The sequence below is a fragment of the Sinocyclocheilus grahami genome, unplaced genomic scaffold, assembly GCF_001515645.1.
Source record: "Sinocyclocheilus grahami isolate Dianchi unplaced genomic scaffold, SAMN03320097.WGS_v1.1 scaffold221.1, whole genome shotgun sequence".
NCBI lineage: Eukaryota > Metazoa > Chordata > Actinopteri > Cypriniformes > Cyprinidae > Sinocyclocheilus > Sinocyclocheilus grahami.
In genome coordinates, this window is record NW_015505400.1 from 1,371,254 (window position 1) to 1,390,626 (window position 19,373).

At 35.3% G+C, this 19,373-nt stretch overlaps 1 protein-coding gene across 1 annotated transcript in view; it reads left to right on the forward strand.

The window, feature by feature from the left end:
• Positions 1 to 3,494: 3,494 nt before the first annotated feature.
• The window catches only part of cabcoco1 (ciliary associated calcium binding coiled-coil 1), a 16,429-nt gene continuing 550 nt past the window's right edge, over positions 3,495 to 19,373 (forward strand). The window contains exons 1-7 of the mRNA XM_016287365.1: positions 3,495 to 3,596; positions 5,441 to 5,529; positions 5,720 to 5,889; positions 6,078 to 6,198; positions 7,359 to 7,431; positions 14,868 to 14,981; positions 16,722 to 16,868. Of these exons, the coding sequence (XP_016142851.1) occupies positions 3,495 to 3,596; positions 5,441 to 5,529; positions 5,720 to 5,889; positions 6,078 to 6,198; positions 7,359 to 7,431; positions 14,868 to 14,981; positions 16,722 to 16,868 (816 nt within the window). The remainder of the gene's footprint in view (positions 3,597 to 5,440; positions 5,530 to 5,719; positions 5,890 to 6,077; positions 6,199 to 7,358; positions 7,432 to 14,867; positions 14,982 to 16,721; positions 16,869 to 19,373) is intronic.

The window sequence follows — 19,373 nt, forward strand, 5'->3', positions numbered from 1 at the left end:
GAAAGAATGTATTCTGAAAGTTGTAATATTTCACATCATGAATTATGGATATTACAGAAAAACACTGATCTAATACATACACCACCAAAGTACCCCTATTATGGATTTTTGAAAACGACCTTTCATGCAGTGTGTAATGTAGCTGTATGTGAATGTAAACAGTTAAAGTTGTAAAGCTGAAAGTGCATCATAAAAAAAGTTAGTGTCTCTCAAAAGAAAGAGTCGAACCTGAATCGCTTAAAGTTGGCATGAAACGGAAGTTGCAATAGTCTTTTCTTCTCTATTGTGACATATATCCGAGTGAAACCATATATGTATGAAATAACTATTGCAGTGCTGCAAAACTAATAACTTTTCACCACAACAACAATAGCAATGCACAGCGTAAGAACTGCAAGATTTACCAGTCATTACTTTTGCAATTCATTTCAACTGCATTTCAAAAATAATTTGATATGAAAATTCAAGTATTTTTCAATTACTACAGTGGGGGAAATATTTATTTGATCTCCTACTGATTTTGTAAGTTTGCCCACTTACAAAGAAATGAAGGGTCTGTCATTTTTATGGTAGGTTTATTTTAATGGATAGAGACAGAATACCAACCAAAAAATCCAGAAAAAAACCCCACATTATATAAAGGTTAGAAATTGGTTTGCATTTCAGTGAGTGAAATAAGTATTTGATCCCCTACCAACCAGCAAGAATTCTGGCTCCCACAGATTATGGTTATGTGCCCATGTGGAACACAGATTAGTCTTGTCACTTTAAGAAGTTACTCCTAATGTCAGCTTGTTAGGTGTATAAAAGACACCTGTCCACACAATCTGTATCTTCCATTCCAACCTCTCCCACCACAAGAGCAAGACCAAAGAGCTGTCAAAGGATGTCAGAAACAAGATTGTAGATCTGCACAAGGCTTGAATGGGCTACAAGACCATCAGCAAGAAGCTTGGTGAGAAGGAGACAACTGTTGGTACGATTATTCGGAAATGGAAGAAATACAAAACAACCATCAATCGGCCTCGGCCTGGTGCTCCGTGCAAGATCTCGCCTCATGGGGTAAGGATGATCATGAGAAAGGTGAAGGATCAGCCCCGAACTACATGGGAGGAGCTTGTTAATGATCTTAAGGCAGTTGGGACCACAGTCACCAAGCAAACCATTGGTAACACACTACGCCGCAATGGACTAAAATCCTGCAGTGCCCCCGCAAGGTCCCACTGCTCAAGAAGGCACATGTACATTTAAAGTTTGCCAAAGAACATCAAAATGATTCAGAGAAGGCTTGGGAGAAAGTACTGTGGTCAGATGAGACCAAAATTGAGCTCTTTGGCATTAACTCGACTCGCCGTGTTTGGAGGGAGAGAAATGTACTGTAAAATCTTGGACAAGAACCTCCTTCCCTCAGCCAGAACACTGAAGATCATAGATGGGTCTTCCAGCATGACAATGACCCCGAAACATACCGCCAAGGCAACAAAGGAGTGGCTCAAGAAGAAGAAGCACATTAAGTTCACGGAGTGGCCTAGCCAGTCTTCAGACCTCAATCCTATAGAAAATCTGTGGAGGGAGCTGAAACTTCGAGTTGCCAAACAACAGTCAAGAAACCTTAAGGATTTAGAGAGAATCTGTAAAGAGGAGTGGATCAAAATCCCTCCTGAGATGTGTGCAAACCTGGTGACCAACTACAAAAAAACGTCTTACCTCTGTGCTTGCCAACAAGGGTTTCTGCACCAAGTACTAAGTCATGTTTTGCTTGGAGATCAAATACTTATTTCACTCACTGAAATGCAAATCAATTTCTAACCTTTATATAATGTGCTTTTTCTGGATTTTTTGGTTGGAATTCTGTCGTTATATGTTAAAATAAACCTTCCATAAAAATTACAGACCCTTAATTTTTTTGTAAGTGGGCAAACTTACAAAATCAGCAGGGGATCAAATAAATATTTTCCCCACTGTACATTAGTCTGCATTCACATTGCATAATGCGTTTTGACAAATTATATTTTTCATGCAGGAGGCCATGTCTGCGCTAACAGGGTGCGCAGAGGTATGCAAATACATATGTTGACAGGCAGTTAGGAAAGCCCATTAAAACGCTCGGACTAGGCGTTTTGATTGGACGAACATTTCTTGGTCCTACGCCTTCCACAGAATATATAAATACAGATAAATACATTTAGACCACTTAACTTAATGATTGCTATCGGGATGTGAAGAGACTTTCAACCAGCATAACAAAAAATGTTTCTGAAGACAATCACCTATTACACCTTTAAAGTAGCTCAGTTTAAATGTATTGTATGAACGAACCCGGTCGATTGCGTCAAAAAGCCAATGACAAGCGCTTATCCATCTGCGCCACTGGAGCCGATGTTTAACAGCCACTTTTAACTAAATGTAAATATACACTCCGTATTTTTTATTCCATAGTAAGGGCAATTCATACAATACATTTAAACTGAGCTACTTTAATACCATCTCCGAACTTTCTACCACGACTCTACTGTTCTTCGGCTGGTTCTTCCCTGTATACGTTGATTGACAGATGTCTCGTCCAGTCAGCGGTGAGTAATCCCAAACCAATGGAGCTCTCTCAAACTATACCTACCTTTTCCGGTTTGTCTGATTTGTTCATTTGTTTTTGGATTTGCCGTTGTGTTTTCTGACTTGTTATTTTGTTTTCGAATTTGTCATTGTGTTTTCTGACTTGTTATACAGTTTTTTAGACTTGCATTTGCGTTTTTAATTTGTTATTTTGTTTTCAGAATTGTGATTTGCTTTGCACTTCTCTGCCACCGTAGTTTCCCCCGGTCCCTAACACTTTAGAAAACATCCAGTTACATTTATTTCGGATTGTGAAATACAAATAAAAAATATGTATATGTGAGTTTTGATTCTAATCGAAATGAGAGTTCGAGCTGGGCTGTCGTGACTTTTTTTCTTACCATTGCGAGTTTACATCAGAATTGCGAGATATAAACTGAAATTGAATTGAAAGCAATTCAATTTCTGACTTTTATAAACTCGCAATAATTATAAAACTCGCAATGGGTTAGGGAATCGGTTCTTCAAAATGTATTTGATTAACACAGTGAAATCATGATCACGAATATAAACATAACTTACAAATTTATTTCACCACCATGAACACAATAGCTATTGACAAAACCCTCCCAATTGCAACTCAAAACTAGCCCAATCGCGTTTCGAGTTTTAATCACGATGTTGGGGCCCCTCAGCCCGCGGATATGAAAAACAACTCGCGGCAACAGTGTTAAAGTAACGTTAGCCCAATTCCGCGGGACTTGGCAACACTGCATTGACTGATCGTGCAACAAAAATCAGTTTTAATCGAATGAAATAGGCTATACCCAGGCCCGTAACCAGCTATGAGGCCACCGAGGTAAGGTGTTCATAGTGTATATAATGAGTTGTATTTGTAGCACCCACTGTGGTTTCCAGGGCAACAGTATACAGACAACAACATGTCTGGAAGAGAGAGATCACGAGAGGGAGTCCGATCCGCTGAAAACTCAGAGAAGATCAAGAGGGGAGAAGAAACCGATAAAGATGATACTGGGCTCAGTGTATGTAAACCACATGCCTATGAATTCAGTCATTCACTTGGCGTTTAGACGATTGCTGTAGATCTATAATAAAGTGAGGTAGCTAATAGCGTAACGTTACACAGATCCGTGCTGATCTACACAGAAGAAAACGTGTATTAATAACATTTACAAACATTTTAAGTTGTATACCAATGTCTAAAAATGTAATTAAACTTTGATTAATTTAACTGTATACTGTATATAGGCTAATATAATCTGTAATGAAGTGTCAGACATGAAATATTTTCCCTTATGACCATTATGTGGTGGTATGATGGTAATGGTAGGTACGGTGGCAGAGAAGTGCAAAACAAATCACAATTCTGAAAACAAAATAACAATTCAGAAAACACAACAACAATTCAGAAAACACAACAACAATTCAGAAAACACAACAACAATTCAGAAAACACAACAACAATTCAGAAAACACAACAACAATTCAGAAAACATTATAACAAGTCAGAAAACACAACGACAAATCAGACAAACCGGAAGAGGTAGGTATAGTTTGAGACAGCGCCACTGACTGGACGAGACATCTGTCAACGTATACAGGGAAGAACCAGCCGAAGAACAGCAGAGTCGTGGTAGAAAGTTCGGAGAATGGTATTAAAGTAGCTTAGTTTAAATGTATTGTATGAATTGCCCTTACTATGGAATAAAAAATACGGGGTGTCTATTTAGATTTAGTTAAAAGTGGCTGTAAGCCATAAGCTCCAGTGGCGCAGATGGATAAGCGTGTGTCATTGGCTTTTTGACGCGATCGACCCGGGTTCGATCCCGTCTTTTGCCGAACTTTTTTTTGCCGAACAAATCTCGTATTAGCAATGGATTCTATTTACACGAAGTGAAAATAGCAGTATTTTTAGCAATATGCTATTTACACTAATGTTAAAATAGCAGGATTTCTACTATCAAGTATACTACTTGTTGCAAATAGTGGCAATTATCTGCACTTCAGTATTGTAGTACATTATAAAACAGTATGCAATAATAACTTATTGAGTGTAAATAATAATTTTAATTATTAAATGGATGCCACCTTATTGGTACAATAAAGCCCTCCCTACACCTACCCTAACCCTACCCGATACTTTATTTTCAACTTTTTGATTATTTCCTTAATTTTTATTGAAAATAAATGCCTTTACGATGCGATACGAGATTTGAAAAGGGAGAAAAAAAACGTTCGGCAAAAGGCGGGCTCGAACCCGGGCCAACAACAAGCACTTATCCATCTGCGCCACTAGAGCTGATGTTTTGCAGCCACTTTTAACTAAATGTAAATATACATATATTTTTTATTCCATAGTAAGGGCAATTCATACAATACATTTAAACTGAGCTACTTTAATACCATCTCCGAACTTTCTACCACGACTCTACTGTTCTTCGGCTGGTTCTTCCCTGTATACGTTGATTGACAGATGTCTCGTCCAGTCAGCGGTGAGTAATCCCAAACCAATGGCGCTGTCTCAAACTATACCTACCTCTTCCGGTTTGTCTGATTTGTCGTTGTGTTTTCTGATTTCTATGATTTCTATGATCATAAATATGATTTATGTGTGTTAAGAATGTTTTTACAACTGATTTTCAACAACACTCAGTTCCGAGACAGTGTCTGCAAAGCTACAAACATAACTGCTGTAGATATACTGTAAAATATTGTGAAAATGAAATATAATAAAATATCATGAAACTCTCAGATAACTCACACCATGGTTAATTTCAGACGTGCAATAAGGGTAAGGTTTATTTTTTAATTATAATTAAATTCATGAATGTGTATTTTCTAGTAATAGTATTATCTCATATTCTAGGAAGTGGAGACATCTTTTCCTCAGTGGGAACTTCTAAAGCAAGACCAAATAAATATTCTGCTCAGCCTGCCTGTGGACCAAGTGCAGCTGTAAGTTTACTAAAAATAGTTTCTTTAAAATTGTTCATCATATGCACACGCAGTTCTTTTGAGCTACAACAGTGTCAATATTTGTCAGCTACTCTCATTATTAAATAATTCACCTTTTTTGTATCTAATTTACATATATGATATTTTACGTATCTGGATTTATGATATATTGTATGTCTTGCATTTTAAGACAGTTTGAGGATATACTGAATATCAAAAACCACCAAACATGTGTGAAAGAAGCTGCGCTGTTGGAGTATTTTGTCAATGGATTTTGGTGGGCCAAAGAGATGAACTTCAATTCTCAGCAAATCTCATTTATCATGGCACTTTTACAGCAACTACTTGACAACATAAAAAGTAAGTGGTGTTCTCTGAAATCAAGTTTTTGTTTAGTTTGAAATTCAACCATGGTTGTTACTTTAGGTCAACTGTATTTTAAAAATCCATTTATCCTAACACTAATTATCAATTCGTGAAGCATAGTACAGATTTACGTATTTTTTTAGTGAAATAAAAAACACAATGCCTGTTGCATTTTATTTCAGACAAACGGTCATCATTTGCTGATAATTTCAAGACATTTATCCAAACAGTACTTGCCAGTAAAGCCAGTTTTTTATTCACCACCGATCAAATCAAAGCCATCACAGATTACTTCAAGACCAGGTATGTCTCACCATGTCACATCCGTCCTTTAATTACATTCCTCCTAAATACCTATGATTATGCTCAAGTGCATGTGTTTAATTGTTGAATATGGATAAGGTCATTTTCAACCCGTCACACAGGTTGCTATTAGACAGCCAGCGACAAGCATACTGGAATTCTTTTATGGCCTTCATAATTAATGTTATGCATAATTCATACTGCAACGGAATGTGAGGCATGCAGACTACAGTGGCATATAACAAGCTGCATGGAAATCATCCGTCTTTTAGAAAGCAAAGGGAAAAAACACTGATGCACAGTGCTGAAAAATGACACACAGTATGTGTATTATATCTGAGCACGATTGATTTCTCTGCTTACCTGAAAGCCTCAGTAATGCATCCTTCATCAGACCTAAATTCAGACTGCTTGTTAGTGCTTGAGCTTAATTTGTCTTCAGTCTCCTTTACTGAGCATGTTCATTTAAAAATATATATAAATGTTTTGTCTGTTTTAAAAGAGGTATTATTCATGGGACACCACATTACTTTTAATGCAGTATTACCATTTGAGACACAAATCATAGAAACATAAATTGGGATTATAACTAAACATCTCAACATTGACCATAATTACACCCTTACAAACTGCTGGCACATCAAGGGTTTGAATAGAGTGTAACAAGAATTACATATTTTTGTAGACCAAAACCCAGAAATGAGCAATTTAGCACTTTTGTGTCGTCCTGAAGTCAATGGGTTTTTGGTTAAATGTTTGAAATGTGGTTTACTGTTAGCACAAGCTCATGATATTGTCAGGTTTTATTCTACAACATAAAATGCATCAGTAGTACCCCCATTTGATTTTTTTTAAGCTTTTTCTTGTTTCGACAAGTGGCTATATGGGACTACAGAGGTTGTCAGAAACGTCATCAAACTGAATAATTCATCGACTCACTAGTCTGCTTTTACAGCCTCATTGTGTTCATAATCACAGTCTTACAAACTATTCTAACTCAAACTTTCAAGGAAAATGTTTTTAAATAAAAACTGAAAGCTTGGAAGCTTATTGGTGACATGGTGTAATTTGTTTATAGCCTAAGAAAAAAAAAGCTTCAATATTGTTAACAACTGTGACAGTATTACAGGTTCTCATGTATTGTTCATGTGTATAAACAGTCTTTTCCAGCACTACAGACTATATGAATTATTGTTCAATCATAGAAGAGAGGAGCAACTCCTGAAAATAGAGGTAAGATTCAGATTTAATATGTAAAATCAACATTTTCAATAATGAAATTGTCATCATTTACTCACTCTCATGTTGTTAAATTTTCAATAATTAGTAAATAACAACTATTGCTCTGTTTTAAGTCACTTTGGATAGAAGTGTCTGCTAAATGTGTAAATCTAAACTTAAATTTAATTTGCTTCTAACACAAAGCTTGAAATATTTCACAAGTTTTATGGACTACTATAATTTAATTATACTTTCTGTAATTTTTGGAGCTTCTGTAATTTTGTTTGCCTGTTGCCTAAAAGTTGCATCGAGAAAACGGTGATGTGAAATCAGCATATTTGTGTGCATTGTTTAGTCTAAATCACTAGTTCAGTCATGTTTTTCAGAGCTTGGCAAATTGTTTTTACATTCCACAGTATAAATGTTGCATTCATAATCAGTCAACTGTGCACTTTTCATCAACTCCAAAACAGTTACCTGTACTATAGCTATACACTGAAAAAAATAGTTTTTAGATGAGATAAAATAGGGGGGGAAAACTTGTTAATTAGTTTTTTTCTCAGTTACTATTGAGTAAGTTTGCAACTTTCTGAACACTATCTATTATGACATACTCCAGCAAAGCATAGCAAATGATTTGGCTTAATACAGTTGTAGGCCTACTACACTTAAAAGGATATTAAAAAAATGAGTCATCAAACTCTAGATGGCGCAGGCTGATAGTTTCTTAACATAACTGATGATATTCAGAGAGTTAAACGACTTGGCACAAGCTGATTGGTTCATGCTGCATTTGTAGCCAATGAGCTTACTGCTTTGCATTTATATGGCTGGCTAGCATTCACCAGAGATCTCTGAAACCCACCACCTTCCCCAGCTCCACCTGTATAGATCTGCTATGGGTTATTTTATATGCTATTTGTGCAGCAGCAGTATGTCTTAAATACTCACGGCACCGTATCGCCATATGCATTGGCAGTAGCAAGTTCCTGTACTTGCTTGCAGCAGCAGCAATAATCTACAACTACAGCAATAACCAACAGCAGCAGCAATTCAGCAGCAGCAGCAGCGTAGCAGATCTATTCCGCCAAGATCAAATACATTTACATTGTCATATCCATCACCATGCTAAAATCTTCCGAGAGTTGTCATGATTGAAATATATATACATTTTCACTCTGCAACAAATTTGGCTACCAAGTTATTGGCCATTCAGAACATCTACTAGCCAAAACAAAATAAATGACGAAATCACTGCTTAAATTTAAATATAATTATTATTCAATCGAAGTTCTGAATTGTTGAATGGCTTTCAGTTTTATGACTGTGAATCATTGTTTTCGGATTACATATATAAAGAATACATAAAAATGTAAATAAATAAATAAATGTACTCTGATTTCTGTTCTTCGACTGAAAGTCATTTCAACCAAAACTCCAATAGGGAAAGGCATTGTAAAAGTAATTCATGTAGCTTCAAAGGTTTACTCCCAGTGTTATGAAATGATGTTAATGCTTTGTGTTTTTCTTGTGCTTTTCTACAAAACTTCACATCAATTTCCCAATGATTTCCTCAGCACTGTTCATGTCCATTCATGTCACCTCCATACTGTTATCCTCCATTGCGGGAAACACTTATTATTCACATGTTCTCTGAATTTCAGCTTGAGTGGAAAATCTGCCTCCCATCAGATTTGCTCATCCATAATTAACATGTAATGATTGTGATCTGAGTACACTTTCGAAATGTCAAGCCAGAGGAATATAACCAATCACTTCATACCACATACACCAATATTTCTGCATGCAGTGTACATCTGTATATCTGAGATCTGTAAAATTGGATGTCCTGATTACATCAAACATCAAGGCACATATTTGTTTGGCGTCTGAATGGTGCTTTATGCTGTAGCATACAAATAATGAGAACTGCAGTTGAGCATCTTACAGTGAACAGTGATCAAAAACAAAATCTAGGTCACTGATACAATGGCACCGCACACCATGTAACAGAACCATTTTTTATTTGTTTTGAAAGGGACTTCAAAGCACATTTTGAATATTAATGTACTTGTTTTTTCTCGTGAATTGGAACCAGTTTATTGATTCAAGATGTTTTACGAATCACACAAAAGCAAAACAGGACAATGAATTGCAGCAGGCGTTCTATTTTTACTCCTATTAAATTATACTTTTGACGTTAATTTGTTTATTGCTTGAGATGGAACATGCACGAATCATGTCATTGGGAATAATGGGAAACAATGTAGTAATGAAAGAGCATTGTTCTACTCCCCTGCTTCAATTTGCCATTGTAATTATGTTTGGTATACAAACCACAAGACTCTTTGTTTTTGTTAGTGTACTAGTTTTGGGTTCTGGGTGAAGGGCCTTCTGCCAAATGAACAGTAAAATGTTCCAGCCAGAGAAAATTTTATCTGTTAATGCAGGCCTAAATCTTCAGATACACCACACAAAATTAAGACAAAAAATTGCTGTGCCCTCTGAAATACTTTTTTATTTTTTACATAATAACCACCAAACTGTACACTATGCCACCATTACAAGACTACTCACCAAATAAATTAATAAGTAATTAAAGTTGAAAATATATTTTTATAATTTTACCTAGATATCTCATAGGCTCTAAAAAAAGTTTTAAAATGTATTTTGTATAGTCGACCAATCATCTTAAAATAAGCTGTAACAAGAACACCCTGCTTTAGGGCTGCAACCAGTGTTGGGTGTAATGCATTACCAAGTAATTAATTACTGTAATTTAATTACTTTTTCTTTGAAAAAGTTAAGTAAGGGATTACTCTTTTTTTTCTGTAACTTACTTACAGAAACTTCTGACGTAATTACATTAAATAGTGTTTAATTTAGAACAGTTCTAAATAAAACAATAGTGGATTTACCATCAAATGTTAAAATGTATGTTTTTAAAGGGGGGCATATGATGCGATTTCAAGTTTTCCTTTCTCTTTGGAGTGTTTCTGTAACGGGGCTGACAAGACGTGAGACGTGCGGATCCAAATGCAAGCTCTTTATTAGGAGAAGACAGAGACGTGGTCATAAAACAGGCATGGGTCAGATAATGGCAGACAGGTATATGGCGGGCAAAACACAAGAATGGTCCTAGGGCTAGCGTAGGTCGACGATCGGCAGACAGAATCACAGGGGCGAGACTAGAGGGATAAATCCAGGGAGACAGGCAAAGATCATCCGCCAAGATCAAATACATTTACATTGTCATATCCATCACCATGCTAAAATCTTCCGAGAGTTGTCATGATTGAAATATATATACATTTTCACTCTGCAACAAATTTGGCTACCAAGTTATTGGCCATTCAGAACATCTACTAGCCAAAACAAAATAAATGACGAAATCACTGCTTAAATTTAAATATAATTATTATTCAATCTAAGTTCTGAATTGTTGAATGGCTTTCAGTTTTATGACTGTGAATCATTGTTTTCGGATTACATATATAAAGAATACATAAAAATTTAAATAAATAAATAAATGTACTCTGATTTCTGTTCTTCGACTGAAAGTAATTTCAACCAAAACTCCAATAGGGAAAGGCATTGTAAAAGTAATTCATGTAGCTTCAAAGGTTTACTCCCAGTGTTATGAAATGATGTTAATGCTTTGTGTTTTTCTTGTGCTTTTCTACAAAACTTCACATCAATTTCCCAATGATTTCCTCAGCACTGTTCATGTCCATTCATGTCACCTCCATACTGTTATCCTCCATTGCGGGAAACACTTATTATTCACATGTTCTCTGAATTTCAGCTTGAGTGGAAAATCTGCCTCCCATCAGATTTGCTCATCCATAATTAACATGTAATGATTGTGATCTGAGTACACTTTCGAAATGTCAAGTCAGAGGAATATAACCAATCACTTCATACCACATACACCAATATTTCTGCATGCAGTGTACATCTGTATATCTGAGATCTGTAAAATTGGATGTCCTGATTACATCAAACATCAAGGCACATATTTGTTTGGCGTCTGAATGGTGCTTTATGCTGTAGCATACAAATAATGAGAACTGCAGTTGAGCATCTTACAGATCAAAAACAAAATCTAGGTCACTGATACAATGGCACCGCACACCATGTAACAGAACCATTTTTTATTTGTTTTGAAAGGGACTTCAAAGCACATTTTGAATATTAATGTACTTGTTTTTTCTCGTGAATTGGAACCAGTTTATTGATTCAAGATGTTTTACGAATCACACAAAAGCAAAACAGGACAATGAATTGCAGCAGGCGTTCTATTTTTACTCCTATTAAATTATACTTTTGACGTTAATTTGTTTATTGCTTGAGATGGAACATGCACGAATCATGTCATTGGGAATAATGGGAAACAATGTAGTAATGAAAGAGCATTGTTCTACTCCCCTGCTTCAATTTGCCATTGTAATTATGTTTGGTATACAAACCACAAGACTCTTTGTTTTTGTTAGTGTACTAGTTTTGGGTTCTGGGTGAAGGGCCTTCTGCCAAATGAACAGTAAAATGTTCCAGCCAGAGAAAATTTTATCTGTTAATGCAGGCCTAAATCTTCAGATACACCACACAAAATTAAGACAAAAAATTGCTGTGCCCTCTGAAATACTTTTTTATTTTTTACATAATAACCACCAAACTGTACACTATGCCACCATTACAAGACTACTCACCAAATAAATTAATAAGTAATTAAAGTTGAAAATATATTTTTATAATTTTACCTAGATATCTCATAGGCTCTAAAAAAAGTTTTAAAATGTATTTTGTATAGTCGACCAATCATCTTAAAATAAGCTGTAACAAGAACACCCTGCTTTAGGGCTGCAACCAGTGTTGGGTGTAATGCATTACCAAGTAATTAATTACTGTAATTTAATTACTTTTTCTTTGAAAAAGTTAAGTAAGGGATTACTCTTTTTTTTCTGTAACTTACTTACAGAAACTTCTGACGTAATTACATTAAATAGTGTTTAATTTAGAACAGTTCTAAATAAAACAATAGTGGATTTACCATCAAATGTTAAAATGTATGTTTTTAAAGGGGGGCATATGATGCGATTTCAAGTTTTCCTTTCTCTTTGGAGTGTTTCTGTAACGGGGCTGACAAGACGTGAGACGTGCGGATCCAAATGCAAGCTCTTTATTAGGAGAAGACAGAGACGTGGTCATAAAACAGGCATGGGTCAGATAATGGCAGACAGGTATATGGCGGGCAAAACACAAGAATGGTCCTAGGGCTAGCGTAGGTCGACGATCGGCAGACAGAATCACAGGGGCGAGACTAGAGGGATAAATCCAGGGAGACAGGCAAAGATCAGAACCGAGAAAACTGACAAGGCAAGGCAAAACAAGGAAACACGGGAAGGATAACAGGAACTAGGAAAACTAACAGGCGAAGTAATACTCGGCAGTGAATGGTAGTTTGAGTGAGTGATATATAGTGAGTGAGTGATGTGAAACAGCTGTGTGCAATCAGTGAAAACAGCTGTGTGCAATCCGTGCTGAGTGCAATCAGTGCAATGAATGATGGGATATGTAGTCCAGGGTGCTATGCAACAGTTTGTGTTGTGCGAGAGTCAATGTAATGGAAAGGGTGACCACTGGTGATGAATAAACGGAAGTCCATGGACCGAATTCGTGACAGTTACAAGCTCTTGGTGCATAAAGAAGATCTGTAAAGTTGCAAAGACTAAAGTCTCAAATCCAAAGAGATATTCTTTATAAAAGTTCAGAGTCAACCACGCCTACCTAAAACAGCTCGTTCTAACACGCCCCCATATGAGGGGAACCGGATCACATCACAGGAGAGTGAACTGTCTGTCAGAAATCATAGCACGTCAGCTGTCTTAACTGTGGCTTGTGTACTGCATCATCACTGTATCTGTCACGTGACTCTGTTGCCCTTTCGGGCTTGAACTGATGGTAAAACTAACCACATTATTAACTGTCTTGATATTTACTTTGAAAGCTGAAGCTCACGATTATGGTAAGGGGCGTTACATTTCCGACGCGTGCTTGTGGTGTTCGGCCAATCACAATGCACTGGGTCAACTGGCCAATCAGAGCAGACTGCGCTTGTCAAAGGAGGGGGCTTTGTTGAAAACGACATGTTTGAGAGAGGCGGGGCATAGAGGACCTACAATAATGTACAGTATTTGAAAAATAATGTGTTTTTGAACATTAAAGCATGTCAACATATTCTGTTACACCAAATACACAAAATAATGATCTTTAAAATAGCATCATATGACCCCTTTAATGTAACCTTCTCCCTGTAAATACTTGTACTTGTAATACCTGTCAAGAATAATTTATACAATTTTATATTATTTATTTAAATAAATGTCTATCATTGTATTGTTCAACTGGAGGTTGATATGGGATTTAGAAATTAATTAGTAATAAGTAATGCAATACTTTTAAGAGAAAGTACAGTAGAGTAATCTAATTAATTACTTTTTTAAAGTAACTTACCCAACACTAGCTGCATCTAACAATTATTTTGATAATCAATTTGATGATTAATTATTTCATTAATCAATTAATTAGATTAATTACAATTCCTGAAAAAAACTAAAATCCATGAAAAAACTGATTAATAAGAAATGATCATTTTAATAAAAAAATAAATAATTATAATCAGTTACTTGCAAAATTGTTATTCCACGTCCTGCCCAATGTTGTCTTCCAAACAATGTGCAATTTGATGGCAATGCAAACAAATATAGTGAATGTATCTTTGCAAATAAACATGTGCAAAAAGGGGTTAACATTTTAACTGATTGCTTACCATTAGAAAGTTAAATTCACTAAATTAAAAAATAATAATAATGAAAATAGCTCAGACTAAATGTTAACTGGTATGAGGTAGGAGGAACACATTCCCTTATGTGAACATATTACATTTATACTTCATTATGTTAGTCACTGTTACTGCTCTCATAAAAAATCCAATTACTTGTGTTACATAGAGAATTTTAAACTTACATATAATGTCTATCAAGAAAAGTGCTCTTGTTCTATTGGGCTTCGTCAAATGCGCACAGCGGTGCTCGTTCAATGAAATTCTTGCTTAGGACAACTTTGGTGATCAACTTTTCCTGCTCAACTCTGTATCCTCCACTGTTTTCCAAATGCGTTTTGTCCATAGAAATGCGTTAGTCACTATAACTACTATAACCACTCTCTATAATGAAATGACGTGACTGACTAATATTTTCAATATCGTGATTAATCAAATTCATTGTTGATTTTAGCGATAAGTTGTTGCAGATCTACTCTGCTTCCTGTCAGGCACCTGTTGGTTTTATTTTGAAATAATGAGCCGTCAACCTCCTACTTAATGTTGCAGGAAATCATCTTCAATGAGATTTTTAATGATTTTTAAAAGGTTGGGTCTTTTGTTTCAGAAATGCATTGAGGTGATCAACCCCGCTGAGTTTGCTGCACCGCTGGAAGAAGGCATGCCCGCTGATCTGTACTTCCATTACATGGCTCCCCCACGTGTCCCAACGCCTGAGCAGGTAAAGTGTTTCCTTTTCCTTCCAGCCCAGTCCTTGCTGTAATAATGGCTCATGTTTGGCTCGCAGTAAACTGTTGTATTCATTTTGGTTTCAGTCTTTGCTTGGAATTACCCTTCCAGAAAAGATGCGTTTCACATGTTTCTCATTTTCAGAGGAAACACAAATCTGCTTCCAAGTATGACTAACACTTTTCCTTAACAGACGCTGCGCTGTACAGCTGGAGAACATAGACTGTACTGAGCAGAGGGAATCGTATATTATAACAGAAGGATTATATCACAGCACAATTTCTATCTTTATGGAGGGTTTTTTTCAGTCCCTCAGAGAATTTTCTTTTTTTGCAACTATTTCTGTATTAATGTATTTTTAATAATTTATTGAATACAGACAAAAATGTATCTACTGTATATAAAAATGTCCACACACTTAACCTTTAAGGAGATGTATCTATTCAACTTTCCCACACATTTACCCAAATCTTGAAACATTTTCAGGACTGGAAAAAAGTCATGTCAATATACATTTCTCTAGTTTCCCAGCATTAAAGTCAAAAGAAGATCAAAACTTACCCTGTTGGGCACAGTTCATTAGTGCAAAGTTAAAAAAAAAAAAGTAATATTTCATCAAAATGTAAAAACATCTTAAATATAACTCTGAAATGACTTTCCTTTTCCATTAACATCTCAAATCGCTCTCCCATCCAATACGTAATGCCCAATTTTCATGATTCAGTCAATCCCTGATTTAAAAATCAAGTTCCATCCAACATGTTATCTTATTAAATATCCTGTTTTAATTGGACATGTGTCAGATTGCTGCAGTAAATTGGTTTCAAACTCTGCATTGCATATTTTAGAATATTTTAAGCTAGAATTGCTTTTTGCATGTGCAATCTATATAAAATGATTTTTTAAAATCCATAACCTTGGAAAATACATGAAGATGCATTGGTCAAAAGGCGTGGGAACCCTGTCTGCTGCAGAATCTCATTGTGTCATATCCAGGAGTGTGTGCTGTTCTGAAAAAGGCCACATGTAGGCGCTGTGCCACTACTTATGTTTTTATGAAGTTTATTTATTTTTATTTTTATATGAGTTTTCTCACACAAGATATTCAGTTCTGCCTTCCCACATGAATGCTCAGTAAAATTCCCTATTAGTTCTTTGATGCAATGTTACATTAAAAGCTAAGAAAAATAAATCACGTCAGAGCAAACTTTGCTTTTAATGTGAATATTTAACAGGCTTGTATTTAATGACACGTGCTATGCCATATACAGTATTTTAAAATAAGGTCAAAGCCTAGACTCCAAAAATAGGTTTTACATATTTTGATTATGCATTACGCATTAGTTCTGTATTTTTACTCAGAAATTCTCAGTAAATTTACAAATAATTACTAAGAAATGGCAAGCAGCACATTCAATTAAATGTGAATTTTTGAAGTAGAAAGACTGAGTATATATATATATATATATATATATATATATACACACACACTCACACACACACACAGCCAAAACTAAAAAGTAATTTAATTTTTCTTCACCCTCAAAAGGAGAATATTAAGAATCTGTATATGGCACTTTTCCATACAAATATGACAATATGTAAAAACAAAAAACAAAACTGTGTCCATTGTTTTTTCTGTGAATGAAATAACGTTTGAAATTATATGAAGGTGAATAAATAATGACACAATTTTTATTTTTGTCTGAACTTTTCCTTTAAATGACCCTAGACCGCGCAGGAGTCTCTCGAGGAGAATGTGGAAGAACTTGGTAAAGCTGAACTGGAAGAAAGTCCCGGGAATCACATGGGCTTCAGTGTGGAAGATGTTCGAGAGGCGCTGGGGGAAATGACCCAGGAGATGTTAGCAAAACTGCAGGTATACACCCTTGAGCAAATAACAAGCCTTCTCAGTTGCCTTATATAACCACAGCCTGTTTATAAGAAACAACATGCTGATTACTACCAACAGAGAGAGCAAAAGAGAAAGAAAAAATGTTATTCACTTGAGCCAGTTCCCACAAGAATAACATTCAAGGCTTGAGGGCAGGAATATCGCAGAGAGCATTAATAAAACATCTTAAAAAGCACAGAAATGAATAACAGACTATGTATCGGAACTGTATTTCTGAAAATATCACAGTTCCGCTCATATTCTCCCACAAACCTCCACCCACGGCGTGATTATACCAAGATAAAAATCCAATATTAAAACTTAAATAACGCTCTCCTGCTTAATATCGTTCTCTGCATAACGTAAAATACATTAGACAGCTGCTGGCAGATCTCGTGATTAATTTTACGGTAGACTTAAGGTGGAATTGAATTACAGTGACTGCCGCGATTGCACAAAACAACCAGGCGGATTGCTAAATTGTCACAAGTTTTTACACGCCGAATGTTTCGGAGGTTTCAGACGGCAAAGGTTGCCGTAGGCTGTGCCGACAAGATCTGAATAGAGGAGGCTAGAAAGACATAAGTCATTTTTCACTTTGATGGGATTAATGATTATGGGGGCCATTCAATTCTCCTGCCATGTTCCATGAAGACCTTTGTCGTCTGTGATGAGCCTTTGTTTCAAATGGCAGATGTTCTGTAATTTGAGATCTTATATGTGAGTGATACGCTGCTATTTCCATCAATTCTCCTGGGTTTTTCCTCTCTTTTATTGTCAGAGGACGGTCAATTACATATATCACTTTGCTAAATATAACCTCATGCAAAATGTTTGGTAAAAATCTTGCTGCTTCAATAGGTTCTATTGAGTTTTTAGTTTTTTTTCTATGCTAATTGTAACCCCTTTGGCTCAGGGGAGCGTATGAAGTCACTGTGAAGTGTGTTTAATATCACAGTCATCCGCGTTCAGTTTGCAGTGTTTGCTACATCCATATTTATTCTTTTCTGTTGCCTTTTTTTCGTGAATGTTATCCTAGTTTCAAAAGTTCCCAGGAATGCCATGACTCTGTGGATCTCATCATACCTAATATGGGCGAAACACTGAAAATTACAAATGCTGGAATTACCGAGAATGACTTCCTTACCAATAACATTACCATTCCAGATGTGGACCAGAGGCATTCAATATGCCTTTGTGTTGTACGGGGAACTTCTCTGCACACAATGGGTTGTGTATTTTCATTGAAACCTGGAACACTGTGTACAAATATGCATGAGTACAATGCATTGTTTTACAGTGAGTCAAAGAAGGAAAAATAAGTGGAATTTATCATAAAGACAATCAAGTCTATTTTTAGGACGAGTATTTTTTTTATTTTTTATTTTTTAAACATTGTGACTATGTATTCTCATTTTTTTATGAATTAATTAATTATTCATTAATTCAATTAATTAATTTATGCATTTAGCAGACGCTTTTATCCAAAGTGCATTCAGGCTATACATTTTTTACCAGTATGTGTGTTCCCTGGAAATCGAACACAGGACCTTTTGCGCTGCTAACACAATGCTCTACCACTGAGCCACAGGAACATAATAGGAACATTTCTGTAACATTTTTAGCCATTTGGGTTTATTTAGTTATTTTGTAATTAGCATTCTCAAAAGTGAATCTCATTACTGTAATACAAAAATCTATATTTATATAATAATACTATAACAATAACAGTCTATATAATGAAGTTCTTTTTAGGAGGATTATGCTTTTGTTTTATTGTATTTTTACTATGAATTCTTATTTCTGCAATGTTTTCTGGGCATTTAATGAGGGTTTGTTTGTTTGTTTATTTATTCATTTATGTATTTATTTATCAATTTAGTAATTCCCATTATTCTCATTGGTGAATCTCATTACTGTATGTGTATATATATATATATATATATATATATATATATATATATATATATATATATATATATATATATATATATGTGTGTGTGTGTGAAATCAGTAGTCTATTTTTAGGACGATCATAGGGTTTATTATTATTATTATTATATGTAAATTTTTATTAATTATTATTTTAATTTTTACATCGGGACACTATATATTCTCATTTCTGTACTGTTTTTGGGCATTTTATTCATGACGGTTTATTTATTTATTTATTTGAATCTGTATTTATACAATTCTATTATAATAATATTCTATATAAGAGGGTTTTTTTTTTTTTGGTGAAACCAGTATCAATTAAAGGCTGTAAAATAAAATACTAACATTGTGTATAAGTCATTTATAGTTTAAGTAATAACATATATTTTTGCATTATAGTAATGAGATGTTTTACATTACTGTAATGAGAATCGAGGGGGAAGGTGTACAGAAATGTCATGAAAATAATGTCACAATGCAAAAACAAATCGATGTAAAATAGATGTTTTTCTTTTGCTTTTAGACTGAAATAGGACCCCCCCCCCCCCCCCCCCG